The sequence below is a fragment of the Salvelinus namaycush genome, chromosome 4, assembly GCF_016432855.1.
Source record: "Salvelinus namaycush isolate Seneca chromosome 4, SaNama_1.0, whole genome shotgun sequence".
Taxonomy (NCBI): Eukaryota; Metazoa; Chordata; class Actinopteri; order Salmoniformes; family Salmonidae; genus Salvelinus; species Salvelinus namaycush.
Window position 1 is genome coordinate 27,033,442 of NC_052310.1, and position 18,486 is coordinate 27,051,927.

The 18,486-nt window shown below is 43.8% G+C and overlaps 1 protein-coding gene across 2 annotated transcripts; it reads right to left on the minus strand.

Moving 5' to 3' along the window:
* Positions 1-8,437: 8,437 nt before the first annotated feature.
* tcf20 (transcription factor 20) lies at positions 8,438-16,433 on the minus strand. 2 transcript variants are annotated; one of them, XM_038991616.1, is made up of 5 exons: positions 11,353-16,433; positions 11,078-11,171; positions 10,837-10,900; positions 10,302-10,402; positions 8,438-9,916 (listed from the first exon to the last, which is right to left on the minus strand). In XM_038991616.1, the coding sequence occupies exons 1-5, from the start codon at positions 16,369-16,371 to the stop codon at positions 9,900-9,902; spliced, it is 5,295 nt and encodes a 1,764-aa protein (XP_038847544.1). In that variant the 5' UTR covers positions 16,372-16,433; the 3' UTR covers positions 8,438-9,899. The 2 variants fall into 2 exon arrangements, with proteins under 2 accessions (XP_038847544.1, XP_038847545.1); XM_038991617.1 differs by having other exon boundaries at positions 10,851-10,900; positions 11,353-16,422.
* Positions 16,434-18,486: the final 2,053 nt, after the last annotated feature.

Consider the following 18,486-nt stretch of genomic DNA (forward strand, 5'->3'; position numbering starts at 1 on the left):
ATATATCAATGATGTTGCTCTTGCTGCGGGCGATTCCCTGATCCACCTCTATGCAGACGACACCATTCTGTATACTTCCGGCCCTTCCTTGGACACTGTGCTATCTAACCTCCAAACGAGCTTCAATGCCATACAACACTCCCTCCGTGGCCTCCAACTGCTCTTAAACGCTAGTAAAACCAAATGCATGCTTTTCAACCGTTCGCTGCCTGCACCCGCACGCCCGACTAGCATCACCACCCTGGACGGTTCCGACCTAGAATATGTGGACATCTATAAGTACCTAGGTGTCTGGCTAGACTGCAAACTCTCCTTCCAGACTCATATCAAACATCTCCAATCCAAAATCAAATCTAGAGTCGGCTTTCTATTCCGCAACAAAGCCTCCTTCACTCACGCCGCCAAACTTACCCTAGTAAAACTGACTATCCTACCGATCCTCGACTTCGGCGATGTCATCTACAAAATAGCTTCCAATACTCTACTCAGCAAACTGGATGCAGTTTATCACAGTGCCATCCGTTTTGTTACTAAAGCACCTTATACGACCCACCACTGCGACCTGTATGCCCTAGTCGGCTGGCCCTCGCTACATGTTCGTCGTCAGACCCACTGGCTCCAGGTCATCTACAAGGCTATGCTAGGTAAAGTGCCACCTTATCTCAGTTCACTGGTCACGATGGCTACACCCACCCGTAGCACGCGCTCCAGCAGGTGTATCTCACTGATCATCCCTAAAGCCAAAACCTCATTTGGACGCCTTTCCTTCCAGTTCTCTGCTGCCTGCGACTGGAACGAATTGCAAAAATCTCTGAAGTTGGAGACTTTTATCTCCCTCAACAACTTTAAAAATCTGCTATCAGAGCAGCTAACCGATCGCTGCAGCTGTACATAGTCCATCTGTAAACTACCCACCCAATTTACCTACCTCACCCCCCATACTGCTTTTATTTATTTACTTTTCTGCTCTTTTGCACACCAGTATCTCTGCTAAATTGTAATTACTCGATTTATTGCCTACCTCATGCCTTTTGCACACATTGTATATAGAGTGTATATAGATTCTCTTTTTTTCTACCATGTTTTGACTTGTTTATTGTTTACTCCATGTGTAACTCTGTGTTGTTGTCTGTTCACACTGCTATGCTTTATCTTGGCCAGGTCGCAGTTGCAAATGAGAACTTGTTCTCAACTAGCCTACCTGGTTAAATAAAGGTGAAATAAATAAAAAAAAAAAAAAAAATAGTGGTCCTTGAGAAAACCTTTCTACCCAATGGGCACACCACGTCCTTTCAACTTGGATAAAAGGGTAATATTTGGTTTAGACAACCTATATTCACCGACTCAAAAAGACAGCCAAAAGTTTTTCCAATGTGTTATCACTGTGCTTTCAACCATCTAAAAGCACAACCAAATGTCTGATTTTTGGTTTATTTGTACTACAGATTGTGTTATCACTGTGTTTCATCTAACAGCAGAACCAAATGACCTGGATTGCAGTTAAATTACATTAAAAGGTAGGTTTAACAGAGAAAATGAAATGTAACCATACTTTATAAGTCATATATCATCACTAATACTTTTTAGGCCTGTATAGCATCTGCAAAGTCATCAACAGCTTTTGTTTCAATTCAACCAAAAGATAGACAACACATACAGTAGAGGCCTAGGGTTTCAAGCTTTGGTTGATTTGAAATGTAATCTTCAAGTTAATCATTAACATGTTGGATTCACGTCTCCATCTAAACCAAAACTTTAAGTTAAAGAACAGGACTAAATAAGTGCATTTAAAGTTTGATTGAATTAGATTTAGTCCTATTCTTTCATTTAGATATTTGGTTAAGATGGAGACTTGAATCCAACATATAAATGATTAATTTGGAGACAAATTAGCTCTATCAAGTCTTCTCCAGCCCCAGCTTTAGGGTGTTGAGTCCAGTCAAGGCGGGGGGTTGAATAATATAAACCTTTCTCTCTATCTGATCATAATCCATAATTGAGTCATGCTGTTAGAATCTAAATCCCCCTGAACAGAGCACCGATAATAATCCTCTTTATAGAGTGCAAGAGCTCTCTCTCACACACACACACACACACACACACACACACACACACACACACACACACACACACACACACACACACACACACACACACACACACACACACACACACACACACACACACACACACACACACACACACGTGTACCTGGACTCTCATTGCGTTTAATCTCACCAGTGATTATTTTCATTTTGATCCTCGCTTCCCATTGTTACATTACTGTGTGACTGCAACTCCCCCACTTTGAACCCACTATATTCAACTCTTGTGAACAATCCTAGAGGTATTAAAGTTCCAACCATCAATTTTCACCCCCCAAAGTCTCACCCCAGGCGTCAGTGTAGATGTTCTCCTCACAGCTCATCCACATGCCTGCATGGAAGGCAGGGAAGACGAAGCGGTCATCCCCCGTCTCCCAGGAGAACTGGATGGAGGTGGAGTTATGCGAGACCCCGGGCACAGGTATGCATTTGGTCAGTTTATTGGCAGAGCAGAGGGGCTTGGGGACCTTCTGACTGCCCTCACACCAGTAGGACGACAAGAGGGCCATGGCCCCCAGGACCAGAGACACTAGCGTCTGGAAGAAGGTGAGCTTGGGGGACCGCATCCTGGACAGAAACGACATGATGAAGGGAGAGAGAGGGAACCTGGGGTGGGAGGAGGTGTTAGAGAGGGGGAGAAGAGAGGAAGAAAGAGAGAAGTTGTATTTTCAACAGCAGGTCAAACACTCCCTCAGTCTATACTATATAATGACAAAGGGAGACGGGGCCACTTCAGACACAGAGACTCTGTCAGAGCGCTTAACATGACAGGAATCAGATATGGACGTTGACAAAGGCTGCAATGTGAGGCTCGACTCCAGATCTCTTTTAAACAGTGTTAAGATAGTTGAGAGAGTTGAGAGAGAGCATACGGAAAATATAAAGTATTCAGAGGAATTGACAACCCAACTGAAAGAAAACAATCTAATCCCCCAATGTCTTTCCTTGCTTGGACACCCCTCACCCCACTTTATTTTGACCTCCACACATAATTGGAAGAGGAAGTGTAAACTCTAACATAGCCTATTAGCTACAAAGGTAACTCCAAACACATGTTCAATAAGAGCAGCTGTTTAGCTGGTTAAACAAAGGTTAGCCATGTGTTGGGAAACACTTATGTCGGAGTCAAGAAAGCTTACCAGCAGCCAGCAGCACTTTCCGTACTGGTAGCTTATTCGTAGGTGCTTTTTCAAAGCCTGTGAGAGACTCCAGTAAGTGTAATACCAAATACAGTATAAACTCTGTTTACAGTGCATTCGGAAAGTATTCAGACCCCTTGACTTTTCCCACATGTTACATTACAGCCTTATTCTAAAATGCAGGTAGCCTAGTGGTTAGAGCGTTGGGCCAATAACCAAAAGGTTGCTGGATCAAAAAAAATATATATATTAAAAAAATATATATTTTCACCTTTATTTAACCAGGTAGGCCAGTTGAGAACAAGTTCTCATTTACAACGGCGACCTGGCCAAGATAAAGAAAAGCAGTGCGACACAAACAACACAGAGTTACACATGGGATAAACAAACGTACAGTCAGTAACACACTAGAAAAAATCTATGTATAGTGTGTGCAAATGAGGTAAGATTAGGCAATAAATAGGCCGTAGTGGCGAAGTAATTACAATTTAGAAATTAAACACTGGAGTGATAGATGTGCAGAAGATGAATGTGCAAGTAGAGATACTGGGGTGCAAAGGAGCAAAACATTTTATAAAATAAATAACAATATGGGGATGAGGTCGTTGAATCCCCAAGCTGACAAGGTAAAAATCTGTCGTTCTGCCACTGAACAAGGCAGTTCACCCACTGTTCTCCGGTAGGCCGTTATTGTAAATAAGAATTTGTTTTCAACTGACTTTCCTAGTTAAATAAAGGCAAAAACCCCCATTTAAATACCCCAAAATGACAAAGCGAAAACAGGTTCGCAAATTTATAAAACATAAAAAACAGAAATACCTTATTTACATAAGTATTCAGACCCTTTGCTATGAGACTTGAAATTGAGCTCAGGTGCATCCTGTTCCAATTGATCATCCTTGAGATGTTTCTACAACTTGATTGGAATCCACCTGTGGTAAATTCAATTGATTGGACATGATTTGGAAAGGCACACACCTGTCTACAGTATATAAGGTCCCACAGTTGACAGTGCATGTAGAGAAAGAAACAAGCCATGAGGTCGAAGGAATTGTTCGTAGAGCTCCAAGACAGGATTGTGTTGAGGCACAGATCTGGGGAAGGGTACCAAAAGATGTCTGCAGCATTGAAGGTCCCCAAGAACAAAGTGGCCTCCAACGTTCTTAAATGGAAGAAAGTTTTGAACCACCAAGACTCTTACTAGAGCTGGCCGCCCGGCCAAAATGAGCAATCGGGGGAGAAGGGCCTTGGTCAGGGAGGTGACCAAGAACCCGATGGTCACTCAGAGAGCTCCAGAGTTCCTCTGTGGAGATGGGAGAACCTTCCAGAAGGACAACCATCTCTGCAGCCCTCCACCAATCAGGCCTTTATGGTAGTGGCCAGACGGAAGCCACTCCTCAGTAAAAGGCACATGACAGCGTCCCTGGAGTTTGCCAAAAGGCAACTAAAGGACTCTCAGACCCTGAGAAGCAACATTCTCTGGTCTGATGAAACCAAGATTGAACTCTTTGGCCTGAATGCCAAGCGTCACGTCTGGAGGAAACCTGGCACCATCCCTTCGGTAAAGTATGGTGGTGGCATGTCCTTGAGTGGCCCAACCAGAGCCCGGACTTGAACCCGATCGAATATCTCTGGAGAGACTTGAATATAGCTGTGCCAAGACGCACCCCATCCAACCTGACAGCTTGAGAGGATCTGCAGAGAAGAATGGGAGAAACTCCCCATATACAGGTGTGCCAAGCTTGTAGCGTCATACCCAAGAAGATTTGAGGCTGTAATCGCTGCCAAAGGTGCTTCAACAAAGTACTGAGTAAAGGGTCTGAATACTTACAAAAATGTATATTGTGCAAGAGGGCAGGTATAGTTTGAGACGGATTACATCCCTAATTATATAACTGAATGACAAAGAATGGGAGAATACAAATCGAAACGATAGGAAGACCAGCAGGACTAGAAAATGTCAGCAATTACAGGAGAAAATAGCTTATCTGTTAATCCTATAGAACAAATAATGTCTCAAATGTTCATAAGCATTGACATCAGACAGTAAGGATCATTTGAAAGAGAAAATGGACCCACCTTCTTCAACCTGTCTTATTTCCTCTTTACCTTCAGTTCTTCATGTAGTGAGTGTGGATTGTGGTAGTATTTAATGGACTCCTATTCCTCTACCCATCTCCTCTCTCTCTTCTCTTCCTCTCCATCAGATAGCATGTCAGTGATTCAGGGTGTTGACCCTCACACTAACCTATGTGGAGTGTGTGGCTGTCACTCTTCGTGATACCGCTTGGTCAGTAAGTCAGTGTGCTCAACCAAGCCTTAAGCTCCCCTCTTCTTTAATCTATTGATACAACTCTAAATCCACAGTGGACAACTCCATTCAATCTGTTCTCATTTTCATCCATTTCATCTACTCTTATACCCCTCCTGTCTTCCCGCTTTCTCTCGAACTGGCCACACTCTCCTAATACCACCAGTTTGAATATAGTGTACCAGATATAGTGTACTAGCACAACAGCAACTTTCAAAGTAAAATGTATGACTTCACATCACTTGAACATTAATTACACCGTATGATGTATTTCATCCCACAAATAAGAAACTCCTGGACAAATTATATTCCCACACAGACATGTTCCTGGTAGTTAGTCTCTGAGAGACTTTCCATAGAACTTTACCAGAATGGTAAATCTCCCATCTGTTTTTCCTCAGAACATCCTGAATAAATAGCATCTTTTTACTATTTTATTTCTTGTAAGGTCTTGATTCAATCCGTAGCGCTGAAGATCTGCGCTGTAGCGCAATTGAAATGTAAAGGCCCAGCGCAGTCAAAATTCTGTTTTGCCTGTGTCTTATATCATATTGTACAACAGCAGTAAAAGCGTGGGAAAAAATATGATCCGTGTTATTTACTTATAGTTTCTGGTTGAAAATACACTGAACAAAAAATATAAACACAACATGCAACAATTTCAAAGATTTTACATAGTCACAGTTCATATAAATAAATCAGTCAATTTAAATAAATTCTAATCTATGGCTTTCACATGACTGGGGCGAGGATCAGAAAAACAGTCAGTAACTGGTTTGACCACCATTTGCCTCATGCAACGCGACACATTTCCTTCAAATAGAGTTGATCAGGCTGTTGATCGTGACCTGTGGAATGTTGTCTCACTCCTCTTCAATGGCTGGGGGAAGTTGCTGGATATTGGCGGGAACTGGAACACGCTGTCGTACACGTCGATCCAGAGCATCCCAAACATGCTCAATGGGTGACATGTCTGGTGAGTATGTAGGCCATCGAAGAACTGGGACATTTTCAGCTTCCAGGAATTGTATACAGATCCTTGTGACATGAGGTCGTGCATTATAATGCTGAAACATGAGGTGACAGCGGGGGATGAATGGCACGACAATGGGCCTCAGGATCTCGTCACGGTATCTCTGTGCATTCAAATTGCCATCGATAAAATGGAATTGTGTTCGTTGTCCGTAGCTTATGCCTTCCCATACCATAACCCCACTGCCACCATGGATCACTCTGTTCACAACGTTGACATCAGCAAACCGCTCGCCCACACGCCATACACACCGTCTGCCCGGTAGTTTAAACCGGGATTCATTTGTGAAGAGCACACTTTTCCAGCGTGCCAATGGCCATTGAAGGTGAGCATTTGCCCACTGAAGTCAGGTACGATGCAGAACTGCAGTCAAGACCCTGGTGAGGACGACGAACATGCAGATGAGCTTCCCTGAGACGGTTTCTGACAATTTGTGCATAAATTATTTTCATCAGATGGCTGGTCTCAGACGATCCCACAGGTGAAGCCAGATGTGGAGGTCCTGGGCTGGCGTGGTTACACGTGGTCTGTGGTTGTGAGGCTGGTTGGACGTACTGACAAATTCTCTAAAAAGTCATTGGAGGCGTCTTATGGTAGAGAAATTAAGACAAAATTGTATGGCAACAGCTCTGGTGGACATTCCTGCAGTCAGCATTCCAATTGCACGCTCCCTTAAGACATTTCCGGCAATGTGTTGTATGATAAAACTGCACATTTTAGAGTGGCCTTTTGTCCCCAGCACAAGGCAAAGGAGAAATGCTAACAGGGACGTATTTAAAATCTATATACTGTATATTTATTTAACTAGGCAATTCCGTTAAGAACAAATTCTTATTTACAATGACTGCCTACCCCGGCCAAACCCTAACCAAGACAACGCTGGGCCAATTGTGCGCCGCCCTATGGGACTCCCAATCATGGCCATTTGTGATACAGACTGAAATCGAACCAGGGTCTTTAGTGACGCCTCAAGCACTGAGATGCAGTGCCTTAGACTGCTGCACCACTCGGGAGCCCCGTAAACATGTTGTGCCTTAGACTGCTGCACCACTCGGGAGCCCCGTAAACATGTTGTGCCTTAGACTGCTGCACCACTCGGGAGCCCCGTAAACATGTTGTGCCAAACATTTTAGAGAAATAAGCTTTTTGTGTTTATGTAAAATTTCTGGCTGCATTGGGCCTTTAAAAAGGTAATTTCCATTTGAGCTGACATTTGCAGTGTTCACCGTGAATGCATTTAAATTTCGCAACGGATTGAATCGAGCCCTTGGGGTTTTCAGGAAAGTGGTGAGCTGGCTCCTACCACAAGAAGGAGCTCTTCATCGACATTAAGGAAAAAACTGAATTACACAACACCATGATGAAACATACAGTACAGTACTCAAAACACCATGATGATGTCAAAACACATACTAGCATCCCTACTGAACTTCAAGGAGACATGCATAACTCAAAATGGTGTTAGTGCTAAGACAATATGGCGACCATGCCAAAATGTAGCTACAGTGCACAATTCTCAGCACATTTCTGACATTTGGTTTCTGAATGACATTTGTGACTGAACGCATCACTCACACTTGGGTCTGATATGTGGGGCGAGATTTAATCCTCACTTGAATATACAGTGAACCTGAGGCTCACTGTCAGCGGTACACAATTTAAGACACAGCAGGAGTGAGAAGAGTGTGTGTGTGTGAGAGAAAGGGACTGAGAAGAAAAGGAGTGACAGAATGAAAGGAGAGACTATTTGGCTGAGAGAACCCAGAAAGAATCTTCCTCTCCAATAAAAACTAATTAAGTTTGAATTTAAAAACTGAATGGCTTAAAAGGACAACAGTACAATGTGAAATATTCAAAAGGATAGCATTCTTTGAAGCATTTAGTAAGTGTATTCATAGTTCATATACATATTGACAGGTTTCTAATACAGCATGTTTTCAATATCATACTTGTTTTCTTTCAGTTCAACATTTTTTTTTTTTTTTACAAGTACAATAATAAAAAATGAGACAACACCAGGTACGACTCACTTGTTTAGTTTATGGCAACACTTCTTTTGAATGCATTTAGCATCTCTTGATCCATATCTTAAGTGTCATTGAGAAATGAACCTATTAAAGTACTCGGGATATACTGACTCCTCGTTCCACAGTAAAGGTGGGTACTCCCAGTCCCAGTCATTCCAAAAACCCTCTAGATTCCAAAAGGTTTTGGTAATGCTCGTTAGAATTTTGTCAGCCAAATGTGACTTTCTTTTCACATAAAACCCCACCCATATACTGAACAAGGTCCACCACAACGTCAACACTTGGTTTACCTGTCAAGTGACGTCTTCTCCCAATCAACATGGTCAAAGATGGCAGGCATGCATTAGTCAATATTGTGATCTCCTCCTGTCAGGGTTCAATTGTTCTCTCAGCACATTATGAATATTTTGTTTGAAAAATAAGATCATGTCCATTCGATTTTCATGACTACTATCTGTACCGTAAAAACCCCAAGGATGAAAAATAAGAACACTTTTCAAAGGACCAAAAATGGACACTCAAATCCACATTTTCACACACATTCACTCTTATACATTCGCACTTTGAAAGGCAACAAATGTCCATTTTCCAAGGCAACAATGTCTTTGCGGCCTTGACTCGGCCTTGACATTCCAAATGATGTCATTCTGGCACCTCCCTCTCCAGGAATGATAAAATATCCGATGTTTGATAAATGTTAACAAAATATAAATGGAGATAAATCTATTTCAGTAAATACTGATGCAGATACAAAATAATGATAACTAAAATAATGATTATGAAGGTTATGATAAAATACTACATGAAGTAGATACATTGCCTCTCCTTTCCTTCCAACTATAATGTCAACTTTTCACCCCAACGCTCTCTTATAGTCCTCTGGGTGGGTTGTTCCCAATACTCTGATTCATAACATTTGGACAAAAAAACATGATAGATAAAATGACTAGAGCCATGATGGAAAGAAGAGTTTGAGAGTATTTCCAGAAATGCAAAGTTTGCCTAGAGAGGCTGTTTGTTTCTTTTAAGAGGAAGTTCCTTTCTGTTCTGTCACTCGCAATGTCTCGTTCTGTCCCACCTTGGTCTTCCTTTTTAGTCTTCCTCAACGTTGCTTTGATCTGTTTTTCTTTTTAAAGTAAGGACTTTTTCTTTTTCTTAAATGATTTAAAGTTCATTCCTGTTCAGAGATTTTACAATCCTCTTTTTTCTCTCCGTCATCATAGTCCATCCGTCAAAAGATGCACGTCCCATCCTGTTTAGGGCTGTTTGTTTCACTGACAATCCTCATCGTCCAAGCATACCTAGGAAAGGATACAAAAAGCAAGTGTGTATTGACACCAGGGATTACACAACCCTGTGTGTGGTTGAAACAGTGGGCATCTCCAAATCTATGTTTAGCAGAATACTTAAAAAAAAACTTTTTGTTACCTTGAAGCTTATGATATAAACAAAAATAATAAGCAGCCCTGGGCTAATAAATATTGGGCTTCATTTTTGACAGACACTTTTTTTGGTTTAACAATTTGCTAATTTGAGGATAATTTGGGGGGATATGAACACACACAAATAGAACAGGGTGCTCAGTCTCATACCAAACAAATATTAGTCTTTTCAAATCCTTCAGAGTTGTAACATTCATTTTGGTGCCCTCTCGCACGGTTGCACCGCTGCCTTTTAAAAACTTACCGATCCTATACTCCTGCGTCTCTTCCTCCTCAGTGTCTCTCTCAGCCTCTCTCAGACTGCTCAGGGTACACAGATTTAGCTGGCTGGCTGCTCTGGGGAAACTGCAGAATATAAGAGTGGGAGGTGCAAAGGAGAGAAGGTAATTCAAGTGGTAATTAGTTTCTTAATAACTATAGTGGCATCATTTAGTTTCTTAATAACTATAGTGGCATCATTTAGTTTCTTAATAACTATAGTGGCATCATTTAGTTTCTTAATAACTATAGTGGCATAATTTAGTTTCTTAATAACTATAGTGGCAGAATTGAGTTTCTTAATAACTAAAGTGGCATAATTTAGTTTCTTAATAACTATAGTGGCAGAATTTAGTTTCTTAATAACTAAAGTGGCAGAATTTAGTTTCTTAATAACTATAGTGGCAGAATTTAGTTTCTTAATAACTATAGTGGCAGATGAGATAAAGGACTTTAAAATATATTAACACAATGAAGAGTCACAAATATTTGGTTTCCCTAGGAATTATATAATAACCAACCTCTCCCTTTTTACCTTGTGCTTCGGACATCGTAGTGAACAGTTATCTTCATTCAGAGAGCAGTCTGAGGAGAGGTGAAGGAAAAGTGATACAAATTACATAACCATCAACTCAGAAAATTATAACACTCCAAATAATTGGGTACTATTGTTATAGTTACAGTAGGCAGTGGGAGGTAAGGTTTAGGGCACAGCATATGAGTAATGAGATATAACATAAGGAAATGTTTTGCTGCTCTTACCTGCATCCATGGCACACGGGTAGTGATATCTCAGTGTGCAGCCTTTGCTGTAACAGCCGAGGGTTGAGCCAACCATTTCACAATATGAGCAAACCTGAACACAGACAGACATAACATAGAGAATAACAGAAGAAAGTGCAAAAATCGATTAAAAACTTCAAACTGTGGACTTCTGAGAACTGCTTTAGGTATATTGAGCTGAAAATACCTATATATAGTAACCAATATCATTACATTGTAAACTGTATAGACATCAACAAAAAAAGATTACTCACTGTGTCTCTGGCACCATCTAGTGCCTCCTGTAGGCCATACAGTCTTCCATTGACCAGGTAAACCCCACTGGTCCAGACCATGCATGCCTCATGCACCCACAGCTCCTCTGGGTCCATAGGCATCTGAGGAAGTTGGGCCAGCTGTGCCAAAGGTCCAAGGGAGTCTAAGGTTGGGGGAGGGGGCTGGAATGGCAATGAGGCTTTGCTGTTGGATGGCACCATTCTTGGGGCATTCTCACTGGATTTCTGTCTCCTTTTAAATCTCGGGTGCGACGTCAGCTTTCTGTGTTGCGGCCTTTGTTGAGTGTCTTCTGTCTGCTGTTGCTGGCATGGTTGGTTTTGCTGACTGTAAGTGGGCTCATTCTGAAGTTCAGGTTGTTTCCTTAGCTCAGTAACTGGTTTTAACTCTGGAGGCATGTCCCAATTAAGAACTGTTGTCTTGTTGGTGGTGGTTTTAGCAAGTTTGCTGGCCAGATAAAGCATCTCCCCTCCACCTGCTGGAGAGGCAGTGCCAACAGCAGTGGCAGGGGAAGTTGTATTTGTCTCTTGACTGAACATGCAATCACTATAAGTTGAGGACTTGATAGTTGGCACATCTTGCAGTTCAGGGCCCTGGGTGGTCAACACATTTGAAATGGTGTCTAGATTTTGCACATTTCTACTCATCCCAGTAGTTACAAGACTCTGTCGAATCTGGGGTTGATTCTTGGGAAGCCTCGTAGCATATTCAGGAGGGTAGTAAGGTCCATAGAGATCCCCAAGGTTTTTGTAATTGGCCCATTTCTGGCACAGGCAGCAGAGAAGACGGCCAGAATGAATGGATTCAGTAATCACAGGGCCTGGTAGAAGGTACTCAGATGAAGGTAGAACCTTTCCTGCCTGGAGGGCAGAGTCTACATCCTCCAGTTCCCTCTTCTCTTTGACCCTCTCAATTTCTCCGTCTCTTCTAGGCAGTTGAGACAAAAGAGCTGAGGTCAAAAGAGCTTCAATACCACTACTGCTTGCTTTCCCTCCAACCGCTCCACGCTCTCCCTTCATCTTTTCCTCTTCACCATTCACAATTGTGCACACGGCTCCTATCTCAGCTACTTTCCTCTCCACATGTATGTATGGAGCAAAGGCACACTTGCTATTATCAGGAAAAACTCTGCTGTTATCAAAATGTTCCCCTGCTCTTGTAGCCGCTTCCAGGTCATCTTTGGCCGCCGCTGCTGCTGCTACTCCTCTTCTCCTCCTTCTCTGCCTGCCTCTTGATCCCACTACCTCACTCTCGTCTTTCACCCCCCCTTGTTTCTGGCAGACTGATTTCACCTCCGTCTCTGGCAGAGTGTCCTCACTTTCAGCATCCACTTTTACTGCTTGGGTCAAGACTGGTGGAATCTCAGGAGGAGTCATTTTCTGATCAGTTGGAGGAGTGACTGATGGGGCAGAGGCTGTAGTGCTAGGGCTTGGGGCTACCTGTGGGCTAACAGTTGCAGGAGATTGAATGGGTGGGCCAGACAGAGCACTTGGGCTCGCATTCTGTGACTGGGTGGCTTGAGCACGTTTTTGCTTATTCACACTTCCAACAGGCCTTCCCTTCTTCTTGCCTGATGGGAAATAGCCTTTGGGTACAGAATTGTCTGACTGTTTGGAATCTTGTGGTGATCCTGTCATTGCCAAAGATGACCTTGGAGAAGTTTGATGAGGCTGTCTTAGTAAGTGCCCTTGAGCCTGACTGTGGTGTGGTGGGGTGGTTCCATAATAGTCACTGCTACTGTAATCATCAAATCCAATCCCAGTTTCTTCAAGTTTTTGTCTCAGAAGGTTAGCAGCAGATTGTTCACCTCTTCGAGTCTCAAGTTGCTGGTAAGTATTAGTGAAATGTTGAATATCTGACAAGGCAGATGAAGAAGGTGGGGGGGAGCCCTGTACTGGACAAGGTAGTGGTGGAGGTGGGGGTAAGGGCCCTAACAAGGTGAAGTCAGCGGGTATCTCTTTATCTCTATCACCAGTACTAGATGCTACAGTCCCTAACCCAAAGTCAAAGTCTGGCTGCAAAGGTCTTGTAACAGTTCCTGTGGTGCCACGTTTAAGAACTTGTGATGTCTGGTGAGGATCACAGGGGTATGCGGTGGGAGGTAACGGTCCAGTCTCATCAACTCCTCTGTAGGGCATAATGTCACTTAATGAGAGACTTTCATCGAGATAAGGTAAACATTCCTCTTCGTCCTGTGTGTCAGTAAACTGTGACATTTCAGTGTTAGAAAATCCAGCAAAATCATTTGAGTCAACATCGGTATGGCCACTGTTAGTAGATTTCTTCACATTTGGTGTAATTTTCTGAACAATAGCCTCCAGTTTTAAACCTCTCCCTTTTCTTGGAGGCATACTCTTTTTACCCTGAACAGGTGAGGAGGATTGTGAATAAGTGCTTTGTCCAGGTGTGGGACAAGGAGTATTAGGCGAACCAAGTGTAGTTATATCTGAACTGGATGAGTCATCGTCATTTTGGAGGCTGGATTCAGAGTAGGTCAAAGGTGAGTGATATGAACTAGGGGCAGTCCTTTGCTGTGATACATCCTGATGCTGCCTCTTGGCTGGGATAGGGGAAATGAAAGATCGAACTCTCCTCCTCAACATTAATGGATTAGTGTCCCCAGAACCCCCAGTTTTATTTGGTCGATGGCTCTGTGGCATCACGGAATTGACATTCCCACCAATACTGTGACCAACTGTTTTCATGGAATTAGGTGTAGTTAATGGATGGAGTGATTTAAAGATTTCTTCTGTAACCACTTGGGAAACAGGTGATTCAAGAATGTTGGAGACTGGTGGAGCTGTTGGAACCAATTGGGGGGCAACAGACCCAAGAGGAGCAGCAGGAGGTGGCTGTTGACTTCTCTGGTAAGGGTCCCCCTCCAACATCCCTACACTCTCTCTACCAGAGTTTGTTGACTCCCACATTTTCATGTCATAGTAAGTGTTCTGATGAGGAACTTGCTGTTTAGCGAACGGTTGGCGATTGTGCAAAATGTCAGTTGGAGACTGCATCCTTTGTCTCTGCTCTGAATGACTGAGTTTATGTCTACCTGGAGAAGTACTGGACTGCATCATATCCTTGGTGGGTCTATTAATGGTAGCTGCCCAATCAAGTCTGTCATCCATGTCATGAGCATGGAGGTGAGTATACATTTGTAATTTGTTTGCGGATTGTGGGTTTTGTAATTGAACTTGGGGTGAGTGGTAGGGATTGTGAAAATGGGGGTTACGTGGCATCATATTGCCCTCTCTTGTATCACCAAACCTGGAACCAGGAAAGCCACTGGCATGCCCTGTAGATAAATCTACACCATGTGGGTATGACTGACGTCTTGATGGTGGAGACAGAGGGTTGGTGGTAGAGGGATAGTGAGAGGTTTGCTGCAGATGTCGAGAAGGCATGGTGGTGGTCAAATCAATCTTACCTCTTCTAAGAGGCTCTGCATTCATAACCACAGATGGGTGGAAAGCCTTGTTATGATGCTCAACATCAGTTTCCTTGGTTGTAAGACCACTATGATGGACAGCCTCTGCAGTCTCCTTTAATGCTACCTTCATTCCAACCTCTTTTTTATCTCCTATCTCCTTACTGTTCCCTAGATCATTTGTTGATGGCAGTTGGATCACAGAGGCACCAATTTGACTTTTTTCCCGCTCTCTTTCACGTTCCCCATCCCTTTCTGGTGTACTGCGGCGATTGGGACAAACATCACATATGACAGAGCGGCGCTCTTTAGATGGAGGTAAAAGGGAAGACGTCAACATTTGAGACTCAATTTGACCTATGGTTCCAACACTGCCCGCTAGCGGCTCTGTTTCCTGCAATAGGAGTTCCTGTACAGCTGATGATGAGCTGGGCAGACCTGAAGGGGGTTTCCTGTGAGGTAACGAGTAGTCGGCTAAATTGATGTGTTTTGGTGGAGGTCCAGACAAAAACTCTGTAGACTGTGGCATATGGGTGGGGTGACGCTGCGGTGTTGCCATTTTATTTTTCTCTGAAGAAGCACTGTGAGATCCCTTAGTATCTACTCCTTCAGACCTCAAAGAGGGTTGAGGTGATTCTGGTACAAAATCAGATCCAGGCCCCTGGCGCTGATTTAGTTGAAGAGGCTTTCCAGGGCTGGTCATTCGGGAGGGGTGGGAAGTGACCTCTCCAACTCCAGTTTGGGTTCTCATACTTTCAGCCATGCCATAAGGATGCCTGGTTTGGTACTGTTGCCGAGTCATATTTTGAGCCTGGAGATGGGCAGTTAGTGCCTGTTCAGATCGCCCATAGCGCCGGTCTAAGTGATAACCCTGTAGAACCTCCTGCAAGAGGCTTGGAAATTGATGCTGCAGTTGAGAATTATCATCATGTCCTCTTGCTCCTGATCCTTCTCTTCTCCTCACTGATCCCTCAACTGTAGTACCCGTGACATCCTTGGTGTGTTCAGGGCCATAACTGGGCTTTGGCTGATGGAAGCCTTGATACCTTGAATTTGATCCCGTTACACTCCCTGGACTAGGTCTCCCTCTATTCTTCAAACCCATGGCAGCACCATGTGGTGACTCTTGGTAACCATATTTTTGAGGACCTGAGGGGGGATGATTTTGAGGGACAGACCGCCCAAAGTTAGATTTCTGGGGAACTTCATGATGAGAGGAATATACACTCAAATCCATTCCTTCCTCCCCATTATGACGACTAGACTCTCTAAAGAAGCTGTCTGAATGTTTCTCCTCTATGCAGTTGTCTTGTGCATGTGTAGCCTTTTCTGGATTATTTACCTCACAACGAGTTGACACAATAACACCCACTCCACCAGCATTTGGCTGTTCCTCAATATTTTGATCTTGATTGGAGTTGTCCAAATCTCGTGTCTTACATCGTTTTCCGTCCTTCTCATCCCCCTTTTTGTTACGGAAGGAAGATCGATCCAATTTATTTTCTTTGTCCTGCCCATCTTGTCGCATGTGTCCCTCTCGGGTCTGCTCTCCATGGGTGCCTTTATCAATCATACCTCCACTTTCATCTTTAATTCCTTCATATTTAATTTCCCTTGTTTTCCTAAGCCCATTTTTAGTATTAACATCAGTGGCACCAGGCTCAGAAACACAGTTTGGGTGGAACTGAGGAGCAGGAGAGGGAACGGGGCATGAGGGAGTAGAGGAAACAGGAGGGCGAGAATGTACGCTTGGACCAGGCTCAGCAGATTGAGGAGCAGAGGAGGGAGATGACAATGAAGGTGTCCGGGTTTCAGTTGTCTTTCTTTCAGAAACATCTGATGGATTCAGAGATTGTTTTGTAGAAGATTCCATGAACATCATCTTCCCTTGTGAACCCTGATGACTCTTTCCAGTATGGGATTGGTTTTTACTGGAACCCATGGACATTTGACTGTGAGATGGAGGATAGTAGCCAGTTGGTTCCGATCCACTGCTTGCACCACTCATCTGCCGCATTCTAGATTTTTCCCCCTCAGAAATCTGCTCATCTCGTTCCTCTTTGGCCCTTGATGATACTCTTTCGGACACCAGAAAGGAATCTTCATCACCTCCAGCCTCAGAGCTAGCACCTTCACCACCACCTATCCCACTGCCTGAGGCAGCACTGACACTTCGACTCCTTGGTTGAGTAGAGGGAATGGCTTGTAATGCCTGCAGCATTTGACTTTGTCCATCTTTCCCCCTTCTATGTGACATTAATGTGTCAGTGAGAAGCATATGTTGCACTGTATTGGGTAAATTCGCTACCTGTGATGTCAACGCATTTAGACTGTTCAAGCCAGGATCTTGCATGAGTTTGTCAAGAGGAGAAGATGAATAGACAGACGAGGATGACCCTTCTTCATGTGATCCTTTTCCTGTACCTGCAGCCATTCTGCTTCGGTTTGAGACTGAGTGACCACCTCCAGCGCTTGTATTCAGACCAGTAGCTTTGTTACTGCCACTGCTGCCACAACTACTGATGCTGCTGTTGGAGTTGGGTGTGGGACTCAACTGAGGCATAGTCTGCAATAACCGACCACGGCAACTACGAGGATTTGGGGGAGGAGGATGTGATGGAACATGTGGGGGACATAAAGGGTTTCCATGACCTTCTGAGACACCCATCAACGGGGAAGGTGAGGAGCTACAACTGGGAGACTGCACTGCAGAGGCAGCTGGAGAGGGGTTAGATATAGGGCTGAAGTTTTGGTTAATCTGGCCCTGTTGGGGTTGAGAGTGCATTGGCGATTTGGCTATTTCTTGACACGGTTGTTGAGGCATTCCGGGATTGGTGGATTGGTGTTTAGAGTATACAGAACCTGGTGGAGGGGCATGATGCTGCATTTTAAGAGAGTTGTCGTAACCTATTCCTAAATTGTGCTGAGAATTGCGGTCCTGGAGCGTGGCTTGTTTGTGGAGTGGATGAGTTTGTGGGGAGTATGAGGGGTAACTTGAAGAGTGGTAACTCTGTGTAACATTCTCCAGTGATCCAACATTGTTTGTTGTAGCTGAACTTGAAATTGAGTTTGAATTAGAGTTCATATTAGGAGAGTTGTTGACTTTAGGTTCAAATCCACCACCACTGCTGGCCCCATCATGATATCTCTGTGGTGGGGAGCTGTACATTCCTGATGACCCTGTGGATGCACTACCCTGTGGGGAGTAGTGTGAGAACTGTGGAGGCATTCTGTGTCCAGAGATGGGATAAGTCCTATGCTGCTGTCCATGTTGCAGAGCTTGATGGGTGGGGTAATTCTGTCCATGTTGGCGGTGCTGCATCTGAGGCCCTGATGCTGGCTGCATTGCAGGGTTCTGACCCATTTTGTACTGATGGGAGGGGGAAAACGCTCCAGCACCACTGCTACTACCACCTGAGCCGGCCGTCGAACCATAGTCCAAAGGATAGGGAGACATCATCCCGGAGGACAATCCGGAGCTAGTTCCAGCTTGTCTGTACTGCTGAGGTATATGTCCATCCATATTTGAGTACCCAAAACCTGCCCCATATGCCATACCTCCTCTTCTATGTCTGTCCTTTCCACCCATTGCAAAATAATAATCCATTGTTTCCTTTTGGTAAGGGTTGCTACTACTGCCACTGTGAATATTACCGTGTGATGATTCCCCAGCTCTGTTTCTTGCATC